Source organism: Tamandua tetradactyla, chromosome 6 (genome assembly GCF_023851605.1).
Source record: "Tamandua tetradactyla isolate mTamTet1 chromosome 6, mTamTet1.pri, whole genome shotgun sequence".
Taxonomy (NCBI): Eukaryota; Metazoa; Chordata; class Mammalia; order Pilosa; family Myrmecophagidae; genus Tamandua; species Tamandua tetradactyla.
Genome location: NC_135332.1, coordinates 41,848,363 through 41,875,129, shown reverse-complemented (window position 1 = coordinate 41,875,129; position 26,767 = coordinate 41,848,363). Strand labels below are relative to the sequence as shown.

The following is a 26,767-nucleotide window of genomic DNA, read 5'->3' as shown; positions in this document are numbered from 1 at the left end:
AGTAATTTGAAACACAGTTTTAACTTTGCAACAGTCATTTATAGAAAAATTTAGTCCATCATCTCATTTTAGAGAAAAGAATAAGGTAGACATACCCTGAGGTGACCCCAGAGAATCAAGCCCTTTTATAATACGCTTCCCTTGAGTGTGGGCAGAACCTATGACTTGCTCCTAGCCAAAAGAATATGGCAAGGGATGGTTACCCTCCTTGATTAGGTTACATTATGTGGCAAAAATAAGTGGACAGTTACTTCCATGATTATATGAATAGTCTCTAGGAATTCCAGGAGTCAAGAGTAGCACTGGAAGAACCAGCAAGAAAACTGAATTCTATAATCATAAGGAAATTAATTCTGCCAACAACATAAATGAGCCTGGAAGAAGACCTCATGCTCCAGATGAGAACGCAGCTTGGCCAACACCTTGATTGCAGCTATGTGAAAACCTGAGCAATGGATCCAGCTAAGCCATGACCAGACTCCTATCCCACAGAAACTGTGAGATAATAAATGTGTTGTTTTAAGTCCCTAAGCTTGTGGTAATTTGTCATGCAGCAACAGAAAACTAACACAAAGAGTGATGATAGCCAGTATAATCAATTTAAGATACCTCTTTCACTTACTGTGTTCCACTACATGTTAGGTAGAATGTAAAATGCTACTGGGAATTGAGCATTCCCTTCTATAACTCTATAATTCCTATAAATCTATGGCCCAGTTTTGGCCAATGAGATGGGAAGAGAGGTATGCAGGTGCATTTTTAGAGAAGGCTTCCTTGCTCTTAAAACAAAAACCCACTGGGGTACATGGGTGGTTCAGTGGTAGAATGCTTGCCTTCCATGCAGGAGATCTGGGCTCTATTCCCAGACCATGCACCTAAAGAAAAACAAAACACTGGAAGAAACAGACTCTCTTCTTCCATCAGATACTGTCATTTCTGGTTGTAATACCCAGAATTATGGAAACTATCAAGTGAGCAAAAGTAGAGTTAGTAAAAATTAAACTGATATGTCCATCCATAGGTTCCCCCGGAGAACGCTAATTTAGAAGTAGTTTCACATCATAGCCCCATCTTTCACCTTAAAATAAATTCCTAAACAGTCTTAACTAATTCTAACTTTGGCAATGAATTTTCAGACAAAAAGGTGTCATTAGATTGTATCTTCTGGTCAAAAAGGGCATGATTATATTTCTTTTAACATTTCTTAGAAGTATAAAAATAGAAATTTTCAATAACTTGTTTGACTTTTTGTGAGTATTTTAAGAAATCTTTCAAAACTGGTATATCTGGTTAAGATATGCTCTTTTCTATATCAGATATTGACTGCTATATTCTGGTCATTTCCAAATGATAAAAAGCCTTCTTTATCATTATAAAAATAGACACCTATACTCTTAAACCTTATAAGCATCAGCCTTATGAATGGATAACTTACAATTATCCTTTAGTTATTTAAAAATGGCAGGGCTGGGGACTACTTTTGAAGTCCTAACTCTAAGTCCTTTGCTATGTGATTCCATAGTTTCTCCACCTCCATTGGGGGGAAACACCTCCACCCCCTTGACTTTGGGCTTGGGCAAGTGATATATTTTGGGCAACAGGATGCTGGTACATGTGATACAAGCAGGTGTTTCAATGTGCTTGCACTGCGGAACCTGACTTTGTATATCTCTGCCATTGTAATGATAACATGTCTTAACTAGCCTGTTGATCTATGAAGAAAGAAATATATGTTGGGCAGAGCTGCCCAAACTGAGTTCAACCTAGACCAGCCAACCTATAGCATGGTGAGTGAACCCAGCTGAAATCGACAGAACTATTAAGACAAGACTAGCCAAGATGATCTGCCTCCTAGCTACCCTGTAATAAACGACTGTTGTTTTAAATCACCGACTATTAGAACTGTTTATTATGGAGTAAGAACTGATCCATATATAGGGCAACAGGAAATAACCTTTTACATCTGCTATTGCCAATAAAGAATTTCTCACTTTTTATGTCCCTTCTCCCTGCAGCCTGGAATACTCCTGGATCTGCTCTATTTGCCCTTTGGGGGAACCACTAGGGAAACTCCTTTTAAAGTACTTTACTCCTCCCCCAGAATGATTTGACACTTCTGTTATTTTGATGTGTTTTTCAACTGGAGCCATCAGGATTCAGACAAGCAGCACTTCCAAGAAAAGAATGCCCAGCGTCAATACTTTTATTCAAAACTATATTGGAATTTTGAGTCAGAGCAGTTAGAAAGAAAAAGAAATAAAAGGCATGCAAAAAGGTAAGGAAGAGGTAAAAATATCTCCATTTGCAGATGACATGATCCTATACATAGAGAATTCTGACACATCCACAACAAAGCTACCAGACCTAATAAATAAATTCAGCAAAGTAGCAGGGTACAGGAGCAACACTTAAAAAAAACAGTGGTGGTTCTATACACTAGTAATGAACAATCCAAAGAGGAAATCAAGAAAAAAATTCCATTTACAGTAGCAAATATAAGAACCAAGTCTCTAGGAACAAATTTATTCAAGAATCTAAAGTATTTATATATGGAAAATGATAAAACACTGCTGAAAGAAATGAAAGAAGACCTAAATAAATGAAAGGGCATCCTGTGGTCATGGATTCGAAGACTAAGTATTGTTAAAATGTCAACTCTATCCGAAGAAATATAGAGATTCAACAAAATTCCAACAGACGTCTTCACAGGAAATGGAAAAGTCAATCAAATAGAAGAGTAAGCGGCCCCTAGTAGCCAAAACCACCATGAAAAGAAGAACAAGATGGGTGGACTCAACGTCCTGATTTAAAAACTTATTAACAAAGCTATAGTAATCAAAACAGCATGGTTCTGGCACAGGAAAGACATATGGACAAATGGAATCAAATTGAGAGGTCAAGAGGAGTTCTGGTAAGATGGCAGAAAAGGATAAGTCGAATTCACCTCTGCTCCAAGGAACAGCTAGAGAAGTGATAGGAAAGCAAATAGGACAGTAATTCCAGGGTGTAAGTACCTTGGGAGGGTCTTCCACAAGACATAGGGAGGCCCTGGTTGCAAAACCTGAAGAACTGAGACGTGGAGAACCAGAAACCATCCAGCTAGTGCAAACAGCCTAATGTGCTCCTTTCCATACAGAGGCCCCGAGCCCTGAGGATGCAGGGACAGGGAGATGGGGAGAAGGAAGTAAGTCAAACCATGTTCCTTGAACACACTACCCATATGTGTGCTGCCCACAGCTACCCCCCATGCACCTGAACCCCATCTCCCGTGCCCCCCCACCACACTCTAAGCGCCCCTGCCCCAAACTCCTCCTTGCATGTCCCTACCCCACATCCCCACCTTGCACATGCATGCACCTGTCCCAGCATGACCCACCTATCCCGGGCAAGCACACAGTATAGCCCTGCCCCTCACAAGAGGTGCCCAGCACACTGGTGCCCAGTCCCTCAAACCCCACCTCCCCCTCCCTGCCCCCTGGAGGGGGTCACCTGCGTATCCAGGCTGCAGGTGCTCATCTTCATGCCCAGGCCACCTCCATCCCCAGCCTAAACAGTTGCACAACCCCACCCCACCCCCAATGAGCTCTGCACACATATACATCAGCATCCGACCCCCTAGACTGGTACAGGAGCATACGCATGTGTGCACCTCTGTCATACCTCCCAGCTCTAGGCAAGCACTGACCTGTGCATCCAGTCCACACCTACCCCCAGCCCACACGTTTGCAATCCTACCCTGCTGCCCAAGCTCTGCTTACATGCAGGTCAGGGCCCCGCCTCTCAGACCTGCATACACCAGGGTGCCACTCCCCAGATCCATGCACACAAATAGCCACATCCTTCCTGCCCTGCGCCCATGCATCTGTGCACCAACCTCTTGACCCTTGTACCCTATCTCCCTGGCCCTGCACACGTGCAACCCTTGCTCTACCCACCGGCAAAAGCATCCTGGTTCTACACGTAGCAGGTGCTCACATGTACACTTGTGCTACATAGCCCCTATCCTGCACACGAATGCATCCCTGCACAAATCCCTCCACACCTGCGCAGCTCTGCTAGGGCTCCACCCAACCCTTACCATGTCTCACAATGCCTGTGCCCTGTGCCCAGCCACATCCTGGACCCCCTGCAATCCCCAGCAAAGGAACACACCCATGCGCTTCCCCACCCTGTGTCCCAACATCTGTGCCCCATAACCCACACCCTGATAACCATGACCCCGTACTCCACGAGTCCACCCACATCCTGGGCTGTGTATCAATCCCTGTGTATCCATACAGCCCCTCCATCTGCCTTCTCCCATGCCCTACCTCTGTATCTCCCACGCTGCACCCTGCTCCTGTACTCCGAGGCCTGCCTGAGCTGCACCATGTCCCCACGGTCCCTGCAATGTGCCTCCACAACCATGCAACCTGCACCCCAGGCTCACAGGCACCACTGTAGCATCTCCAACCCATTCCTAAACCTGTGCTGTGACCCTGCCCTACACCCTGCAACCTGCTCTACATCTATAACAAAGCTTTAGACTACTGAAGGAAATCAACTTCCAAAGTAACCCAATCAAGATATTTAAATGCCTCGAAGGCAAAAAGAAATCAAAGAAGATCAAAATAAGTGGAAAGACATTTCCTGTTCATGGATATCAAGGTTAAATGTAGTTAAGATGTCAATTCTACCCAAATTGATCTAGAGATTCAATACAGTACCAATCAAAATTTCAACAACATACTTTTAAGTCTCAGAAAAGCTAGTTACCAAATTCATCTGAAGGCAAAATGATAAAAAATAAAAAACAAAAACTATAGGCAGCTATTATAAATTAGATAAAATAAATTCCTGAAATCAAAAATCTGCAAATATTTAGTAACATATCTCAGTACTATAGCAAAGTTGACACTTGAAATAACATTTTATTGATACTTTGAGAATGCATGCAGTTTTGATAGTTAATCTAATGGTATTTAAGATAGTGTTCAATATCTAGAATTTAAGACTCTGATATCTGTATCTATAGATTTTTCTTTCCTTCCTTGCTTAAATTTTAAATTGGTTTATGAAACATATTGTACAAACAGGATTTATGATGATTACGTAGCTTTTTATTTAAATATGCCTATGCATAAGCTAACCAAGATATTCATTTTGGTGGTTCAGATATTCATATGTTAATTGTAAAAATATCCATATCTTCATATTTTCCTGAAATCAGGAAAATGTTTAGTATCATAGGCCGTTACTACAGCAAGGCAGATAATTTGTAACAACTTTCTACTCGGTATTTTTAGAACATTCACAGTTTTGACAGCTAATCAAATGATATCTAAGTTACTGTTTAATATTTAGAATTTAAGAGCTTTGCTATCTGAACTTGTAGATTTTTGTCCTTGTTGCCTTAATTTTAAATTGGTTTATGAAGTTTACTGCACAAACACAGTTTCACAATGATTACATAGATAGTTTATTTAATTGTGCCCATAGTTAAGCTAACTAAGATATCCATCTAAGTATATTGTTTGTTTTCTTAAGTAGAAATAAAAAATTAAAAAATGATTATGATAAAAAAAGAAATAGAACAAATATGCATCATTTCAAGGACCAAATTTATGGTAATTTGTTAGAGAAGCTATAGGAAACTTAATATAGCAAAGATGTATGTTCTTATACCAGTTCCATTCAGTATTGTACTGAAAAACAAATAAAATGCATATATAGAAAATTAAAAAAAAAAAGAGGAAGAAGAAGAACAAAGTGGGAGGATTGACATTTTCTGATTTTAAAGCTTATTATAAAGCCACAGTGGTGAAAACAACATAGTACTGGCAAAAATATTGACCAGGTTTGGTTCCCAGTGCCTGCCTATGCAAAAAAAAAATAAAATAAAAAAAAAAAAAAAAAATATATATATATATAGACCAATGGAATCTAGCAGAAAGCACAGAAATAGACCACCAAATCTATGGTCAACTGATCTTTGACATGGCCCCCAGATCCACTGATCTGGGACAAAATTCTCTTTTCAATAAATGGGCACAGGTAAACCAGGTATCAATAGCCAGAAGAATGAAAGAGGACCTTTACCTTACACCCTATACAAAAATTAACTCAGGAGACTTCCAGGAAGATGGTTGAATAGAGTGGTTTGAGATTAGCCTTGCTCCAGGGAAAATTTTGAGAAGGGTCAGGAGGGCAACCAAGGCAGTGATTTGGGAGTGCAGCTGACCTGGGAGAGCCTTCTGCACCACACAGAGCAGCCCTAGTTGCAAAGGCCGAGGAACTGAGAGGAGAAAGCTGGAGCCTGGCGTGGAGGCACGGACTCCACGGGAGTGCACGTACAGGAGCTGGAGACTAGGAATTAAGCCAGGCGGCATTTCTTAAGCGGGCTACCCTCTCCAGTGCAGCCCTGTGACCTGTGACTCACCCCACACTCCATGCACCCAAACCCCATCACCTACTCCCATTCCCTGCACTCCAGGCGCCCCCACCCCAAATGGCATAAAGGAAATCAGGAAGACAGCAGAAAAGCATAAAGAGGAATTTGAAAAAATAAATAGAATAGCAGATATCACAGAGATTAAAGATTCTGTTGACCAAATAAAAAACATACTAGAGGCACCAGATTTGAAGAGACAGAAGAAAGAATAAATGATATAGAAGACAAGATAACTGACTTCAAAGACTCAAAACAGCAAATGGCAAGAAAAGATGGAAAAATTTGAACTGGATCTCAGGGAAATGATAGACAAAACAAAGCACACAAATACAAGAATCATTGGTGTCCCAGAAGAAGAAGAGAGCGGTAAAGGGCTAGGAAGAGTAGTTAAGGATATAATGGGGGGAAACTTTCCAACCCTCATAGAGGACATAAATATATAAGTCAAAGAAGCCCAACAAACTTGAAACAGAATAAATCCAAATAGGCCTTCCCCAAGACACATACTAATCAGTCTGTCAAATGTTGAAGAGAAGCAAAAAATCCTGAAAGCGGCAAGAGAAAAACAATCTACCACATACAAGGGAAACCAAATAAGATTGAGTTCAAACTATTCAAGTGGTACCCTGAAGGCAATAAGACCGAGGTATGATATATTCAAGATCCTGAATGAGAAAGACTTTCAAACAAGAATTCTGTACTCAGCCAAATGGTCCTTCAAAACTGAGGGAGGGAGAGATTAAAGTTTTCACAGATGAAGAAGTCCTGAAAGAATTTGTCAACAAGAGACCAGCCCTACAAGAAATACTAAAAGGAGTTCTGTGGGCTGAAAAAAAAAAAAAACAGGAGAGGGAGGTCTGGAGGAGGGCACAGAATTGAAGAGTACGACCAAGGGTAATTTAAAGAATAAAAAGGAAAGAGGGAAAAGAATATATAGATCTGACAAATAAAATTAAAAAGATAAGACAGCGAATTCAAGAAACTCCTTTTCAGTAATATCTTTGAACATTAATGGACTAAATTTACCAATTTAAAGATACAGATTGGCAGAATGGATTAAGATACATAATCCAGCTATATGCTGCTTATAAGAGACTCATCTTAGACACAAGGATACAAATAGACAAAGTGAAAAGAAGGAAAAAGATTTTCCATGCAAGTTGTAACCAAAAGAAAGCAGGAGTAGTTATACTAATATCAGAAAAAAATACTTTAAATGTAAAGGTATCAAAACTGAAAAAGAAGGACACTGTATACTAATTAAAGGGTCAATTCACCAAGAAAATATAACAATCATAAATGTTTAAGCTTCCAATCAAGGAGCTCCAAAGTACATGAGAGAGACATTGGCAAAACTGAAGGGAGCAATAGTGGAGACTCTAATACACCACTCCCCTCTATAGATAGAACAACCAAACAGAAGATCAACAAGGAAATAGAGAATTTCAATAACTTGATGAATGAATTGGCCTAACAGACATATATAGGTCATTGCACCTCAAAGCATGAGGGTATACATTCTTCTCTAGTGCTCACGGAACATTCTCCAGGATAGATCAAATGCTGGGCACAAAACAGGTCTTTATAAATTTGAAAACACTGAAATAATTCAAAGCACATTCTCTGATCACAATGGGATGAAACTGGATCTCAATAACCACCAAAGAATGAGTACAACCACAAATATATGGAGATTAAATAACACACTCTTCAACAAGCAGTGGGTCAAAGAAGAAACTGCTAGAGAAATCAGTAGCTAACTGGAGATGAATGAAAATGAGAATACACCTTATCAGAACTTATGGGATGTGGCAAAAGCTGTGCTGAGAGGGAAATTTACTGCCCTAAATGTCTATATTAAAAAACAAGACAGCACAAACATTGTGGACTTAACAGTACACCTGGAGGAACTTGAGAAAGAACAGCAATCTAACCCTAAAGCAAATAGAAGAAGAGAAATAGCAAAGATTAAAGCAGAGATAAATGAATGAGAGAACAACAGAAAGAATCAATAAAACCAAAAGTTGGTTCCTTGAGAAAATCAATAAAATTGATGGGCCACTAGCAACATGGACAAAGAAAAAAAGAGAGATGATGCAAATAAACAAAATCAGAAATGAGAAGGGGTGCATTACCGCAGAACCTGAAGAAATAAAAGAAATCATAAGAGGATACTATGAACAACTATATGCCAACAAACTAGACAACTTAGATGAACTGGACAAATTCCTGGAGATAAACAAGCTACACTGATTTGGGAAGAAATAGACAATCTCAACAGACTAATCACAAGTAAAGACATTCAGCCAGTCATCAAAAATCTTTCCACAAAAAAAAGCCCAGGGCCAGATGGCTTCACAGGAGAATATTATCGAACATCCCAAAAAGAACTAGACCAATCCTGCTCAAACATTTCCAAAAAATTAAGGAAAAAGGAACTCAACCTAACTCATGTTATGAAGCTAGTATCATTTTAATACCAAAACCAGGTAAAGATGCTACAAGAAAGGAAAACTGCAGGCCAATCTCCCTAATGAATACAGATGCAAAAATTCTCAATAAAATATTAGCAAATACAATCCAACAACACATTAAAAGAATTATACACCATGATCAAGTGGGGGTTTAACCAGGAATGGCAGGATGGTTCAACACAAGAAAATCAATTAATGTAATACAGCACATTAACATATTGAAAGGAAAAAATCGCATGATTATCTCGACTGATGCTGAAAAAGCATTCGAAAAAATTCAGCATCCTTTTCTGGTAAAAATACTCCAAAAAATAGGAATCAAAGGTAACTACCTCAATATGAGAAAGGAAATATATGAAAAATGATAGCCAGCATTGTACACAATGGAGAGAGACTGAAAGCTTCCCCCTAAGATCAGGAACAAGACAAGGATGTTCACTGTCACCACTATTACTCAACATTGTGTTAGCAGGCATTCAGATTGGAAAGGAAGAAGTAAAACTCTCATTATTTCAAGATATGATACTACATTTTGAAGATCCTGAGAAATCTATAGCAAAGTTACTTGAGCTAATAAAGAAATTCAGCAAGGTGGCAGGATATAAAATTAATGTGCAGAAATCAGTAAAGTTCCTATACACAAGCAATGACCCAGCTCAGGAGTCAGTTAAGGAAAAAAAATCCATTCAAAATAGCAACTAAAAGAATCAAATACTTAGGAATGAACTTAACTAGGGACGTAAAGGACTTGTACACAGAAAACTACATAACATTGCTAAAGGAAATCAAAGGTGATCTAAATAGGTGGAAAGACATTCCCTGTTCATGGATAGGAAGGCTAAATATAGTTAATCTGTCAATGCTCCCCCAAACTGACTAAAGATTCAACACAGTACCAATCAAGATTTCAACAATCTAATTTGAAGATATGGAAAAGCTAATTACTAAATTCATCTGGAAGGGAAAGAGACCCCGAATAGCTAAAACCATTCTAAAAAAAAAAGAACAAAGTGGGAGGATTAACACTCCCCGATTTTAAAACCTATTAAAAAGCCACAGTGGTCAAAACAGCACAATACTGGCACAAAAACAGAAGCATTGGCCAATGGAATCGAATTGAGAGTGTAGAAACAGACCACCAAATCTATGGTCAATTGAATTTTGACAAGGCCATCAAATTCTCCGAACTGGGAAAAAATAATCTTTTCAATAACTGGGCATGGAAGAATTGGATATCAATAGCCAAAAGAATGAAAGAGGACCCCTATCTTACATGCTACACAAAAATTAACTCAAAGTGGATCAAACACCTAAACATAAGAAATAGCACCATAAAGCTTCTAGAAGAAAATGTAGGGAAACATCTTCAAGATCTAGTTATAGCAGGTAGCTTCGTAAACTTTACACCTAAAGCACAAGCAACAAAAGAAAAAATAGATAAATGGGAAGTCCTCAAAATCAAATGCTTCTGCACTTGACTGTCAAAAAGGTGAAGAGGCAGCCAACACAATGGAAGAAAATATTTGGAAATCACATATCGGACAAAGGTTTGATTTCCTGTATCTACAAAGAAATCATACAACTCAACAACAAAAGAACAAACAACCCACTTATAAAATGGGCTAAAGATATGACTAGGCATTTTTCTGAAGAGCAAATACAGATGGCTCAAAACGCATGAAGAGATGCTTATTTTCACTGGCTAAAAGGGAAATGTAGATCAAGACTACAATGAAATACCACCTCACATCTACAAGAATGGCTGCTATTAAACAAACAGGAAACTATAAATGTTGGAGAGGATGTGGAGAAACTTGGACACTTATGCACTGCTGGTGGGAATGTATAATGGTGCAGCCACTGTGGAAGACTGTTTGGTGTTTCCTTAGGAAACTAAATATTGAGTTGCCCTATGACCCAGCAATAGCACTACTTGGTATATACCCGGAAGAACTGAAAGCAGGGACACAGATATTTGCACACTGATGTTCACAGCAGCATTATTCATAATCGCCCAAAGATGGAAACAATCCAAGTACCCATCAACAGATGACTGGATAAACAAAATGTAGTTTCTGCATATGATGGAATATTATGGAGCCATATGACAAACTGACGTCCTAAAGCCCATGAAAAGACGCTTGAGCCTTGAGACATAATGCTGGGTGAAATTAGCCAGACACAAAAGGATAGATACTGTATGACTCCACTTTTATGACCAGCATAAAGGTATAATCATAGACTTATAAAACAGAATATAGGGTACTTAGAGATACACAGAGCTAGAGATGGGTGAACCATTAGCTGAGTTTGAACTATAATGTAAGGGAATAAATAGGAGTGAAGGTGGTTCTCTAGTGGGTCTATAAGTAATATTACTGTATTGAAGATGAACAAGATTGAAAGGGGTTGTACAGACCTATGTGTCCCACTGATTAACACTAGAAATCTGAATTAGTTCTTGCAAGAATTATTTCAAAGATATGATTCTTGTACAAAGAATGTATAAGTCCAGGGTACAGGGGTAAAACTGCGATTGCATGCTAGTAGCTATGTTCAAAAGGAAACTATCAGCACTACCACAGCAACAGCAGAGGTAAATAATGGGGGAAGGGACAAGAGTTAAGAGATGGTTTAGATTTCCTATTTGGCAAGGGTGTGCTTAATGGTTTTCTTTTTCTTGGGAACAATGAAATTATCTAAAATTGAGAATGTTGATGGACTGTGGACTTTGGACTTTCTACATGATGTCCGATGAATGCAGGTGGCTGAAGGATGAACTGATGGAGAAGTAGATTGGCGAATGATGGTGTATGCTTATGAATGAAGGTTGTGCTGCTACAAAAAGGAACAAAATCATGAGGTAGGCAATGATGGAATGAACATGTGGGACATTTGTTGATATAATATAAGCCAGAAACAAAAGAACAAGCATGGTATGGTGACCTTTACAAAATGCTTATAAGAAAACAGGGGCCTAGATTGTAAGCTTTTAGAGCAGACATATTAAGCATGACCTCTGTTGTTGCTCAGATATGGCCTTACTTTCTCTAAACCCAACTCTGCAAGTGAAATCATTGCCCTACCCCCTATGTGGGATATGACATCCAGGGGTGAAAGTCTCCCTCGTGACTTCGGAGATTACTCTCAGGGATGAATCCAGACCTCGTATCGTGGGATCAACAATTCCATCCTGACCAAAAGGGGGGAAAGAAGTGTAATTAATAAAGTATCAATGGCAGAGAGAGTTCAAATAGAGTCAAGAGGCTACTCTGGAGGGTGCTCTTACAAGCTTCAGGTAGACCTTGCTACCTATCATAAACTGCCAACCCCAACCAGGACATTTCTAGCCATCCCTAAAGAACACCTAGGGCACTATGTAAGATTCCACAAGGGTTCCATGCACTATAGTAAATTTCCAGAAATGTACAACCTCCAGATGGGTCCCAAGTCCAGATAAGTGCTGAAACCTAGCCCAGCCTCTCTAGAACATTAGATAGTTCCATCTTCCTACCCCATATTAGTGATAGACCCTTCCAATATGGAAAATTTAGAATTACCATAGCCCAAACACCCCCTAAGAGAGGGATGGAAAATCAAAGGTGATGGTGGAGTTATACAGAGAAGATAGGATTTAAAAGATGGATAGGACTGCTCAATCATCAAATTGATATCTCTTTTAGTCTCCAGTATTTTAGAGCAACTAGAAGCAAAAACCTAAAATTGTGGAATTGTAACCCATGTTAAACTCTGAAATATGTTCAACAACTAATTGCAGTGTTGTGCTATGAAATTTATAGCTTTTTTGTATATATGCTATCTTTCACAAAAAAAGAAGGAAACAGTCAAGTGCGATTATAAAAAAAATTTCCATTTTTCTGGCCTCCTATATTCTTGAGCAGCTAAAAGGAAAAATATGAGAGGACTACATGGTAGCCCATGAGACTCTGGGATCTGTCCTGCAACTGCTTGTTGAAGAGTGCTTTGAAACCTATTGCTTTTACATTTCTTTGCTTTGTATATATGTTATACTATAAAATAAAAGAAGTTAAAAAAAAAGAGAGTCATTGTTAAAAAACAGTATACTGAATCTGAAGGCCAATATTATATATAAGGAAGAGATAGTAGAGATGTGATTTTTCAACATATTAGAATTGCTAAGGGTTATTTCCAAACCACTGCCTAACCCCAAAATAATTATTGGGGTTGGGAGCCACTGCTAACGAATGAGTATAACTGTATTCTTTGAGTATACAGGTGGGGGCAAGGGGAGGGAGGAGCTGATAATCATTACCTTAGAGGAGCATTCTCTTAATAAACAAGAACAAAACAGAGTTAATAAGACCTCTCCTCCCCTGCCCAAGTTCAAAATCAATTAAAAGATAGGCTTGTGATGGAGATCAAAAGTGCAGACATTTCAAAAGAATGCTAGAACCTGTATTAATTAATATCAGGCATATGACATTTCTGAACAAAGATATTATGAGGGATATAGAAGGTTATTTTATAATATTAAAAGATCAGTTCATCAGAAAGATGAAACTCCTAAATCCCATTGCCTATTCCCAACTCACCAATCAAGTAAACCCCCTTAGAGGAAGAGTGAAAGAGCAAAATAAGGGCAGAAGTATTACTCCAATGACATTCTGCCACATAGAAGCATCAGTGAAAGAGAATAGGTATTTCCCCATCTTACGCCCTACGATTTTTAATATCTACATTTTTTTAACTTCTGGCCTCTACAGAAGTTTTAGAATGAAAAAGGAAGAGAAAGGACAGAAATCTGTAGAACTATTATATATATATATATATATATATATATATATATATATATATTATTTCATTTATTAAACATAACATACAAACACAAACATTCTTACCATTAATCATTCCATTCTACATATATAATCAGTAACTCAATATCATCACATAGTTGTATATCCATCTTCATGATCATTTCTTAGAACATTTGCATCAATTCACAAAAAGAAATAAAAAGAAAACAGAAAAAAATTCACATATACCATACCCCTTACCCCTCCCTTTCATTGATCACTAGCCTATTATATATTTTGAAAAGTCAAGAGGCACGTTTAAAAACACCAAAATCAATAAAAGTTTAGTAGCTGGATACAACAGTAATCCTATGTTAAAGCAATAATCCCTAAAGATATAAAATTTTAAAAAATCACTTACAAAAGGCATTACAATTAAAATGCTTCAGAATAAAGAGAGATTTCTGTAATTTAAAATTACTTGGAAAATAAAAAGAAAGAAAAAAAGTAGAAGTAAAATTACTTGGAAATAAAACTCCTCTAAGATTCTGTTAAGTCATGTGATTTTTTTTTTCATAGCAATTATCACTTTACACCAGCTTATGTCATTTGCATTTATTTATTGTTTGTCAACCTACTCCTCTCTGGAGTATTAACTATTTAAAAAGAGTCCTTATTAGTTAATACAAGCAGAATAATTAATTCCTGGGCATTATTATAGTGACATTCACTATTGTAACTTCAGAACCTATAACATTTATCTGGAACATATTAGGCATTCAACAAATATTTCTTTGACAAACGTTCAGTGTCAACAAATGATTAGCAAAGAATGATGTATATATCAGCTCAATACATTTTGTTATCTTTTGAACTTAAGATTTTTGATGTGTTACCTAAATAATTGTATTATTTATTCAAAAGCAAATAAAAATTTAAGAAGACAAAACTTAATCCAAGTGGATCAAACACCTAAGCACAAGAATCAATACCATAAAACTCCTAAAGAAAATGTAGGGAAACATCTTCAAGACCTAGTAATAGGAGGTAGCTTCCTAAACTTTACACCCAAAGTACAAGCAACAAAAGAAAAAACGGATAAGGGGAAACTCCTCAATATCAATGCGTTTGTGCCTCAAAAGACTTTGTCAAAAGATGAAAAGGCAGCCAACTCAATGGGAGAAAGTATTTGGAAATCACACATCAGACAAAGGTTTGATATCCTGTATACATAAAGAAATCATGCAACGCAAAAACAAAAGAACAATCCGATTACAAAATGGGCTAAAAATATGAATAGGAATTTTTCTTAAGAGCAAATACAGATGGCTAAAAAGCACATGAAAAGATGCACATTTTCATTAGGTATAAGGGAAATGCAGATCAGACTATGAGATACCACCTCACACCTATAAGAACGGCTGCTATTAAACAAACAGGAAACTACAAATGTTGGAGAGGATGTGAAGAAATTGGGACACTTATGAACTACCAGTGGGAATGTATAATTGTACAGCTGCTATGGAAGACAGTTTGGTGTTTTCTTAGGAAATTAAATATCGAGTTGCCCTATGACCCGGCAATACCACTACGTGGTACAGACCTAGAAGAGTTGAAAGCAGGGACACACAAAGACATTTGCAAAGTGATGTTCATAGCAGTATTATTCACAATTGCGAAAAGGTCGAAACAATCCAACTGCCCGTCAACAGAGAAGTGGATTAACAAAATGTGGTATATACATATGATGGAATATTATGCAGCAGTAAGACGAAATGATGTCCTGAAGCCCATGACAAGATGGATGAGCCTTGAGGACATAATACTGAATAAAATAAGCCTGACAAAAAAGGATAGAGAGTGCATGATTCCACTTTTGTGACCAAGGTAAAGGTAAAATCAGAACATAAGGGACCTTGAGATACATGGGAGCTAGAGATGGGTGAATTGTTAGTTAATGAGGTTGAAATCAAATGTCAGGGAATAGATAGAAGCAGTTTAGTAGTGGGTCTATAAGTAATATTACCATATTGAAGGTGAACATGATTGAAAGGGGATGTATAGACCCATGTGTCCCACTGATTAACACTACAAATATAAGTTCTTGCATGAACTACTTCAAAGGTATGAATCTTATACAAAGAGTATATACGTTCAGGGTATATGGATGAAACTGCTATTGCATACTATGGGCTAGTTTAACAGGAAAACATCAACAGTACCACAGTAACACCAGGGGTAAATAATGGGGGGAAGGCCAAAATTTAAGGGGGAGATTTGGATTTTCTATTTGGTTAGGGTGTGTTTATCGGTTATTCTCTGGGAACAGTGAAATTATCTAAAATTGAGAGTTTTGATGGGCTGTTGACTTTGGGCATTAGACATGAAGCCCAATGAATGTAATGCCTGGATAAATCCCAGAATATATTAAGCAGATAATCAAAAAATATTGGCAAGGTCCCTTAAGGGATAGGAGAAAAAATATGGAACAATTAAACTTTACCACCAGAGAAACCCCTAATACTGTGTCAAACATTAGGGACACCCAAATCAATAGGCCATGTCCTTAATCTTGAGGCTTGCTCTTGTGAAGCTTGTTTATGTATGTAGAGGAGAAGCTTAACCTACCCGTAGGTACGCCTAAGAATTACCTCCAGAGGACCTCTTTATTTGCTCAGGTATGGCTCTCTCTCTCTCTGTAAGTCTAACTACGCAAGTTAAATCATTGTTCTTCCCCACTACATGGGACATGACATCCAAGGGTGAAAGTCTCCCTGGTGGCATAGGAGATGACTGCAAGGGATGAGCCTGGCCCTGGCACCGTGAGATCAACAGTGCATTCCTAACCAAATCTATTTTTTCTATAAACCTACAACTTCTCTAATAAAAAAAAATTGAGAGGTCAGAAATAACCCCCTACATCTATGGCTAACTGATCTTTGACAAGGGTGCCAAATCCATACAGTGGGGAAAGAAAAGTCTGTTCAACAAATGGTGGTGGGAGAACTGGATAGTCATATGCAAAAAAATGAAGGTGGACCTCTACCTCGTACTATATACAAGAATTAACTCAAATGGATCAAAGCACAAGAAAGGAAAACTACAGATCACTCTCTCCAGTGAATATAGATGTTGAAAATCCTCAACAAAATATTTACAAATTGAATCAAATAGCACATTAAAAGAATTAAACATAACAAAGTGGATTTTATTAAGGTAAATAAGGGTGATTCAACACAAGAAAATCAATTATCACAATATATCACATTAACAAACTGAAAGAGAAAATCGCATGATCATCTCAATTAATAGAGAAAAGGTATTTGACAAAATCCAGACTCCTTTCTTGATAAAAACACTTTGAAAGATAAGGATAGAAGGAAGCTTCCTCAACCTGATAAAGGGCATATATGAAAACCCACAGTCAACATCATATTAAATAGTGAGAGACTGAAAGCTTTGCCTCACAGTTAAGATCTGGAACAAGACAAGGGTGCCCACGGTCATCACTGTTATTCAATATTGTGCTAGAAGGTCAAGCTAGAGCAATTAGGCAAGAAAAAGAAATAAAAGGCACCCAGATCAGAAAGAAAAAAGTAAAACTTTCACTATTTGCAGACGACATGATTCTATATTTAGAAAGCCCTGAGAAAACTACGACTAACCTACTAAAGCTAATAAGTTCCGCAAAGTGGTCAAGCAAGATCAACATGCAAAAATCAGTATGGTTTCAATACACTAGCAATGAGCTATCTGAGGCAGTAGTTAAAGAAAACATTCCATTCACAATAGCAACTAAAAGAATCATATATCTAGGAATAAATTTAACCAAAGATGTAAAGGACCCATACACAGAAAACTTTAAAACACTGTTAAAAGAAAATCTAAAAACACTTAAATCTGTGTTCATGGATTGGAAGGCTAAAGTCAGTAAGACGTCAGTTTGGCCCAAACTGATCTACAGAGTCAATACAATACCAATCAAAATTCCTACAGCTACCTTTGCTGAAATGAAAGTTACTTACAAATTTATTTGGAAGGGAAAGGGCTTTGAATAGCTAAAAATAACTTGAAAAAGTGGAATGAGAAGGAGGACTCATGCTTCCTGACTTTAAAGCCTACTGTAAAGCCAAAGTGGTCAAAGCCAGCATGGTACTGTCATAAAGATAGGCATACTGATCAATGGAATCAAACTGAGAGTTCAGAAATATGGTCAGATCTATGATCAATTGATTTCTGACAAGGCGGACAAGTCCACTCAACTGGGACAGAACATTTTCTTCAGGAAGTAGCACCAGGAGAACTGGATATCCATATCCAAAAGAATTAAAGAAGAATCCTATCTCACTCCCAATAGAAAATTAACTCAAAGTGGTTCAAAGATCTAAATATAAAAAACAATACCATAAAACTCCTAGAAGAAAAAAAAATATCTAGTGAGAGGGAGCAGTTTCTTAAACCTTACACCCAAAGCACAAGCAATGAAAGAAAAAATAGATGAAGGGGACCTCCTCAAATCTGAATACTTTTGGACTTCAAAGGATTTTGTCTAGAGGGTGAAAAGGCAGCATATTCAATGAGAAAAAATATTTGGAAACTACATATCTGATAAGGGATTGATATTCAGAACATACAAAGAAATCCTACAACGCAACAATAAAAAGACAACCCAATTTAAAAATGGGCAAAACACATGAATAGAGATTTCTCCAAAGGAAAGGACAAATGGCTAAAAAGCATATGAAAAGATACTCATCTTTACTATTAGGGAAATGCAAATCAAAACCACAAGGAGATATTTTGCACCTATTAAAATAGCCACTATTAAACAAACAGGAAACTGCAAATGTTGGAGAGTACATGGAGAATAGGAACATTATTCATTGCTGGTGAGAATATAAAATGGTACAGCCACCCTGGAAGACAGTTTGGTGGTTCCTCAGAAATCTAAGTATAGAGTTGCCCTACAAACTAGCAATCCCGCCACTTAGTATATACCCAAAAGAATTGAAAGTAGGAACACGAACAGATATCTGCACACCAACGTTCATAGCAGCATTATTCACAGTTGCCAAAAGATGGAAACAAACCAAGTGTCCATCAACCAATGAATGGATAAAACAAAATATACATATGATGGAATATTATTCAGCAGTAAGAAGCTCTATGCCTGAATATAATTTCCCGACAACACTGCAGAGAATTGGAGTAAAAGCAGAACAGAGTGGACCTGTTGAGCTGAGGAGGAAGAGATCAGAGTTTGGAGCTACTGAAATGGCTGAAATCTGCAGTGCAGGGCATTGGAGGGAAGGGTAGAGAAGGACCCTAGAATTCCCTGGGGAATCTCCCTGAGTCTGAAGCTGAGAGCTTGAGAAGACAAATTGCTGGACTCCACCACTAAAATTCCTGATTCAGTAGGTCTGAATAGAGCCCAAATGTTTCCTTTCTATCAAGTTCCCATATGATAGAGTTAATGCTCCTGACCAGGGAACCATACTTTGAAAATCACTTTTCTTGAGCAAAATACAGTGTAAGTTAAAAATAAATCAGCCTGTATCTGCTAAACTTTTCTTACTCCTTCACATTCACCAAAGGTTTAAAGTAAAATGTCTATGGATACAAGGAAAATATATAATTAACTTTACACAAAATCAACAACTTCTATGATAAATAAAATTTCTTAAGGCTTTAATGACTTACCTGCAGATCTTTCACATTTGGAAAAGGAATTCCTACTGTTATGACTGCACGGGCATTGTCATCTGAGAAATCCAGGCCCTCACTCACTTTACCACGACAAACTGCTACCAGGAGGGCTCCATCTTCAGCAACAGAAAATAATTTCAAAAGAAAATTCAAAATTCTCAGAAATTGCTTAATCCTGTCATTTTGAAAGGATCTGATTATTAAGTAATCATGGTAGAAAATTTTAAAAAGTCAAAATATGTGTTTATAAATACAATTAAAAAAATAAAATTACTTATTTGCACTATTAAGAAATAAAGTTTTTCAAGTTCAGTAAACAAACCAGTGAAACAAAATTATATTTAGATGCAATTTAGTAGAAAACAGATTTATAAACTGTGAATCTCCCAAATAACTTACACAATAAGACGACAATAGAATAGCAACTTGCGTTTGAACAGAACAAATATCAATCAGTGGCTTTATCTTATAAAAACTGAAACTGCAATCATTACCTTTAGCACAAGAAAGTAAAATTGACATAATTTAAATAGGTTTAATTTGTACTATATACCATATTGAATCAATATTATACTGAAAAGCATTTAAAAACACACACAGAACAGTCTATATAATCTTATAAAATGATACTGATGGTTATATTATAGTATCTTTATGATGCTGCATTCTCATAAGTGATTACTATTAGCCCCTCTATAAAACTTTCTGGACATTTTCTAACTTTGAACTAGATTTTTCAGTTATTTTTTTAAAGTTCTAGTTTACCTTATGTAATAGAATATGAGCACAATGCATATTATTTACATAAAAATATAGGGCTCATCTTACTAGTAAGGAAGATATTCATGCATACGTCATCTGTCATCTTTGACAAAATATTTCAGGTAGTGTAAGGAAGAATGTGGGGTAACACCTGTATGCATACTATTTATTAATTTTGAACTGGTAGGAAAAAACAAACAAACAAACGGTGAAAACATTCATGGGAGAACAACTCCATAAAAAAGAATTCCTTTACCTGGCATTTTCTTTACACCCAGGAGATTATAAAATGCAATTTCTCTCGTAAGTGCAATTCATTTAAAAAGGTAACATAAATAGAATTCTAAAAGCATCAACCTCTTCCTACTTTAAAATACAAATATGTTTTCATTGGCAACGAAATAATTTCCAATTACCTTTCTCTCCTTTGTGTTTGATTGCATCATAGTATACTTGTAGTAATTCATCAAAATCAGTTTTGTCTCCTCTCTGTGGTTCTACAATGACTGTCTTTACCAACTCCAGATTTTGCCATAAACCAGTGTAGAGCCAACGTTCTTTTAATTTTTCTAATAACTAAAAGGGGGAAGTAAAAGTTATTTTTGAATTAGAATCAGATTGTTGATTTCTACAAAATGTCAACAGCGGCATTGATGAAATGGCAAAACATACACAAACAAGAAAACTAGAAACAACCCAAGTGTCCACTGAAGGGAATTTATATATATATTATGGTGTATTCATACAATGAATTATTACAATAGCAACAAAATTTAACACATTTCAGCCATGCATTAAGTGAAAAAAGTAAAAGGCAGAAAACTACATACAATATATCATTTTTCTAAAATTCAAAAAGAGGTAAAACTAGTATCATATTGCTTAGGAATACAACTGTATATCTGCAATAAATAATTTTAAAAATATGAATGATAAACATTAACCCCCCTCTGTGGGTGTGCAAAGGGATGGGATTGAGAAAGGCATCCAGATAGCTTTAACAGTAATATTTAGTTAATAAAGTTGAGTAGTAGTTTCACTGTATTCATTTTATTAATATACTTTATAACATACATGTGACAAATGGTCTTATATAAGTATGAAATACTATGTTTGTGCAAATGGAGTAAGGTTTATTTCTGGTGAATGTTTTTAGCAATACCAGCCTGTGCTGGTAAAGGGATGAAGGTAAGAAAACAACAACAACAAAAATATTCATTATCCCTATGATGTGCTAAAAACAACAGAACACCAGGATAAAGCAGGGAAGAGCACTGAAAAGTTCCTTTCCTATACGGCTTAAGCTAGAGTGGGAGAATATTATACTCCCAAAAGGTGCAAAACAAATAAGGTCTGAAGCTTCCAAATTTCTTTCTATTGCCCAGATCTATATCCATCCATATGTCCAATGTCCTAGTCAAGATAACCATTACACATCTCAAAAGCACCTGAAATGTCTCATACAAAACAAAATTTTAAATATTCCCTCAAAAACTACTGCTTTTCCCAGTGTTGCTATCTCAATAAAAGGTACCACTATTCATTTAGCTGCCTTTGCTAGAATACCAAGTCATTCATAATGATTTTCTTTGCCCCCTCTCCCTGCATATTTAATCTATCATCAAAACATGTTAATATCTTTCCATCTCTAGAGCCACCATGCTAGTCCATGCTACCATAATCTTTTGAAATTCTCCTAACAAAAGTCTCTGCTTCTTATCTATAACCCTTAGGTCCTGACATTTCAGCCAGAGCAATATTTTCAAAATAGAAACCTTATCACATCACCCCACCCACATCCCCACCTTAAAAATTCAATAGCTTATGAGTGTTCTTAGGCTAAGATTTAAATCCTTAACACACTATGAGATAATGCAAGATCTGGGCTAGGTATCCAGGCTCAAATCATACTTCATATTATAATCGCTTCAGCCTTCGTTCAAACTATCTAACATGGTAAATTCCTTCCTGATTCAATGCTTTTGTACCTAAATTTCTCTTGTTGTCTGGAATGATCTCCTTGATCATATCCCACCTGCATCATAGTTTAATGCGTAATTATTCTTCAGATGTCAGCTCAACTGACACTTCATAGAACATATTAACAGTAGCAGACCAGGTTGGATATAATATACTGTATCTATCCTTCATACCACTAAATCCAGCTTATTATACACTTTTGTGTTTACTTGATTATTATATCCTTTTCTTGTAGTAAACTATTAAGACAGGGACTAAGGCTGTACCTGTTTCTACTCATTCCTATATCCCTGCACATAGTACATTTGATAAATAGTGAGTGAATGGGTGACCATACAAATTAGTGACTGAATAAATAGAAAAAGGCATACAATACTTAGGCTCAAGGCAGCCCATCTAACTTTTAAAATAAATTTCATTTTTAGAAGAATTTTAGATTACAGAAAAGTTGTAAGAATTTTACCGAGTTCCCACATACCTCATACCCAGTCCCTGTTACTGTTAACATTGCTCAGATACATTTTTTACAACTAATGAACCAACACTGATGCCTTATTATTAAAGTCCAGAGTTTATTTACATTTCCTTAATTTTTTACTTAATGTCCTTTTTCAGCTTCCTATCCAGGATACCATACTACATTTAGTTGTCATGTCTCCCTAAGCTCCTCTAGACTATGACAGCTTCTCAGACTTCTCTGTTTTTGATGATCTTGACAATTTTGAGGAGTACTTGTCAGGTATTTTTTAGAATTTTGACGTTTTCCTAATGGCTAAATAGAGGTAAGCGGTTTGGGTGAGGAAGACCACAGTAGTGAAATGCCATTCTCATCACAGCAAGGGTTCATGCTATTAACATTACTTATCAGTGATGAGTTGACAATCGCCTGATTTGAGGTAGTATTTGTTAGCTTTCTCCACTGTAATGTTACTCTCCTCATTCCCTTTTTATAATGCACTCTAGACAGAAGTTATCATGCACAGAGTTATGACAATTATTTGGAGTTCTCTGTATCAGTGATTGGTCTATTTCCCCCATTTATATATTCATTAAATGTTTTATATCAGAATGGACTCAGATATTTCAAGTTTATGCTTTGGGTTATAATTCAATACATTATTTTATTGCTCAAATAATTCCAGCTTTGGCCACTGTAAATCTTTCAGTTAACTCCTGTGTTACTTTGATATGCCTCTATCATTTTGCGTTTTGAATACTTCCTTACTTTATGGTCTACAAGATGTCTCAGGTTCATCTTATGTATTTTAGAATCAACCATCTCTCCTAGGAGCTTTGGTTCAATAGTATTAGAAATCAAGATCTGAGCACGGGGTGTACTTGTTTAACTAGAGCATCATTGAAAGCTCTGCCTCCCTTGGCAGAGCTAGGAAATATGTGTATACACTGCCCTGTGAATACACACTTATCTATATATCCATCTGTATACTGAGCTAAATATGAGTTGATACTGCCTCCAATAACATAGGTATTATTCTAGCCTTCTTCCCTAGCTTGTCTGTAATCTCCCTTTTCCAATAGTGACAAACCTGACTCTTACCACCCATCATCCATTTTCTTGGATATTCAATTCCAGTATATATGAATAATGGTTTCAGAGTTGTTAACCTGTATCCTTATGGGAAACAACTTCATTAAGTTCCTTCTGTCTTTAGTCTTACAGTGCCTACTAATTTCCAAAGTTTCTTAGGTCAGTATCTTTCCCCTCTACTTTCTTCAATGACACATGCCATAATTTATAACCTAGCTAGATTATTTTGCATAATCTGTATTCCATTCCATCTTGGGGTTCCTCAATCTTCTAAATGATTTTTTAAATTTGCATACATTAAGGTTGACTCTTTGTGCTGTAAGGTTCTATGAGTTTTGACAAACGTGTAATGTGGCCTGTCCACTACTACATTATCCTACAGAATAGTTTTACCACCTGTGCTGGTTTGAAAGTGTTGTGTACCCCAGAAAAGGTCCTTTAATCCTGATTCAACATTGTAGGATCATGGAGTTTCCATGGAGATATAACACACTCAGTTGTGGGTATAATCTTTTGATTAGATGGAGATGTGACTCAATCCATTCAAGGTGGGTCTTGATTAGTTTAATGGGAGTCCTTTAAAAGGGGAGGCATTTTGGAGAAAACACAGTTGCTTCAGAGCCGACAGAGATCCAGACATTTGGAGATGCTTGGAGTACCAACAGAGAGAGAGCAGACTCCTGGACACAGACGTTTGGAGATGCAGAGCCCAGGAGACATTGCCATATGCCTTCCCATGAGATGCTAAGCAAGCCAGAACCTAGAGTTGTGACCCAGAGGAGTTAAGTGAAGGCCCTCAGATGCTTAGAGAGGAAACCACTGGCATCAGAAACTGGGAACAAGGACCAGCAGACATCAGCCACATGCCTTCCCATGTGACAGACATCAACCTTCCCTGAGTCAAAGTAGCTTTCTCTGGATGCCTTAGTATGGACATTTGGCTTTAGAACAGTAAACTTGTAACTTAATAAATTCTCTTTTTAAAAGCCATTCCATTTCTGTTATATTGTATTCTGGCAGCATTTAACAAACTAAACTACCACCCTAAAAAAATCTGCTATGGAAAGGAGTCAGTGGGTGGCAACACAGCCCCTTCTCCTCAGATCTGCATAGTACCTTTTATTGAGTTACCTAGGGGAGTGGTGAAGCATATGCGCACCTTTCTGCCTGCCAAGGCATTGCTATGGTTGGCCACCACATGCTGCTTACGGAATACAGGGTGTACAACATGGATTTCTGCTGGACTGGGAGAGGCCAACCATCTGGGGGGGGGGGGTATTGCTTGGTCTACATGGTAGCAGAGGGGCAGAGGTCTTCCATGAGTAATGTCACACAACCAGAAAACAAAGAGGCAAAAAACCCTGAAATATCCAAACCCCCGATCTTGTATTCTTGTTTTGCATCTCTGGGCCCCATTTTTAAAAGGGAGTGTAACATCTGGGGGAGTAAAAACTTGTACTATTGAATCAGAAGGACAACATCCTGAGAACAATGTTCATATGTACCATGGAAAGATCTCTACATGGCTAATTCAGAAATTTTCATTAGTCTGGAAAGTGTTGTGGCCACAAGAGGGCAAGGAAAAGAACTAGTTTGGAACAGCACCCCAGGAACTGTGGTGACTCCAATGGGATCAGGCTGAAACTGAGCTTAGGAAACAGAGATCAGAGAATCTGGTTTTGTTCTTTTATTTCCTCAAATTAAGGTATAAAAATGCAGCCCTTTCATTTTATGAAGGATCCAAAGAATTTAACATTAGAAAGGCATCAACTTACTGAAGCAGGTTTTTTAGATAACTTGGAACTTTGTGTGGTTCTTGTATTTGGCTATAACAGCTGTAAGGTGGGAGTCGGTAATTATCTGCATCATGTAGTCAACACTTTCAGTGATATGAATATCATCTTGGCTGGAGGCCAAGTGGACACCTGTCATCACTGACTTAGGAAAAGAACTCTTTGGATATTGATGCCACAGGTGTGGCTAGACTGTCATTTAGTGGACACTGAATCCAGAGTGCTACAGTGCTTCTCAATGAGAATGTCAACGAGAGAAGATTGCTGAGGTGGCAATGCAGCACCTCAAAGCAGCCAACATTCCAGAACAGAATACCATTGGCTTTGTGTTTGCATGCATTGGCAGAGGTTTTCAATATTACAGAGGCAAGGAGAATGTTTAGGCTGGTGCATTTAGAAAGTTCTTTCCTAGTGTTACCTTACTTGGCTTCTTGTAAATGGAGAAATTGGAAGTGATTGGATAGTCACTAGGAAATTTGTATTGAGGAAATGTAATGAAGTAAAGGATGATGATCTGTTTCATAGCTATACAACAAAAATGGCACCAATTCATCTTGGATTATCTAAGTAAAGTCACTTTAAAGTTATCTTTCATAACATAGAACTTTTGAGCTCTACCTTTTCCAGAAAATGGAAACTTGGGATAACGTGTATTTCAAACAAAAATAACTTCAGATATATGTTCTGTAGCTTTGATTAATGCTCTAAAGATCATATTGGAGTAGTTTTTAACAAATTAGGTGGACAACTTTGTATGTTACAAATGTTGACCAAGAGTTGAAGGCATTTGATCAGACACAAGTAAGTTGATTATGGTTATATTGCACTTAGACTATGTAGCTTCTGTGTAATGTGACTATAAATGTCTCCTGCATGGGAAGATTGAAAGGGGACTCATCATTAGGACAGAGATTTAAGACATTCCACTACTACCTTTTTTCACTGGTAGGTGATCTTTTAGTAGAATTATTATTAAGAGAAAAAAAAGTTTTCATGATCTTTTAGCAGAATCATGAAAACTTTTTTTCTCTTAATAAAGGAGAAGAATACATGAATAATTTGTTTAGAAATTTTTCTCTGCTTTTCAATTTTATTAAATTTTTCAGAAGTCATAATAAAATTACTTATTTGATAAAAATTAAAAAACTATTGTCGTTTTAATATTCTAAAGTTGCTCAGACCGATAAACTGCCAATACTAATCAAACTTTATAAATAAAAAATTTCCTTTTTTTTACTGCTAAATTGTAAGAGGAAATCTTTTTTCACCAGGTTCTGTATAGCTAATTGGTGACCAGT

The 26,767-nt window shown here is 37.0% G+C and overlaps 1 protein-coding gene and 1 pseudogene across 1 annotated transcript in view; one reads left to right on the top strand and one right to left on the bottom strand.

Moving 5' to 3' along the window:
* BRIP1 (BRCA1 interacting DNA helicase 1) overlaps positions 1–26,767 on the bottom strand; it is a 407,553-nt gene that overhangs the window by 96,750 nt on the left and 284,036 nt on the right. Inside the window, 2 exon segments of the mRNA XM_077165000.1 lie at positions 19,380–19,501; positions 20,564–20,723. Coding sequence (XP_077021115.1) covers positions 19,380–19,501; positions 20,564–20,723 — 282 coding nt within the window.
* LOC143685974 (F-box only protein 22 pseudogene) lies at positions 25,199–26,040 on the top strand (annotated as a pseudogene).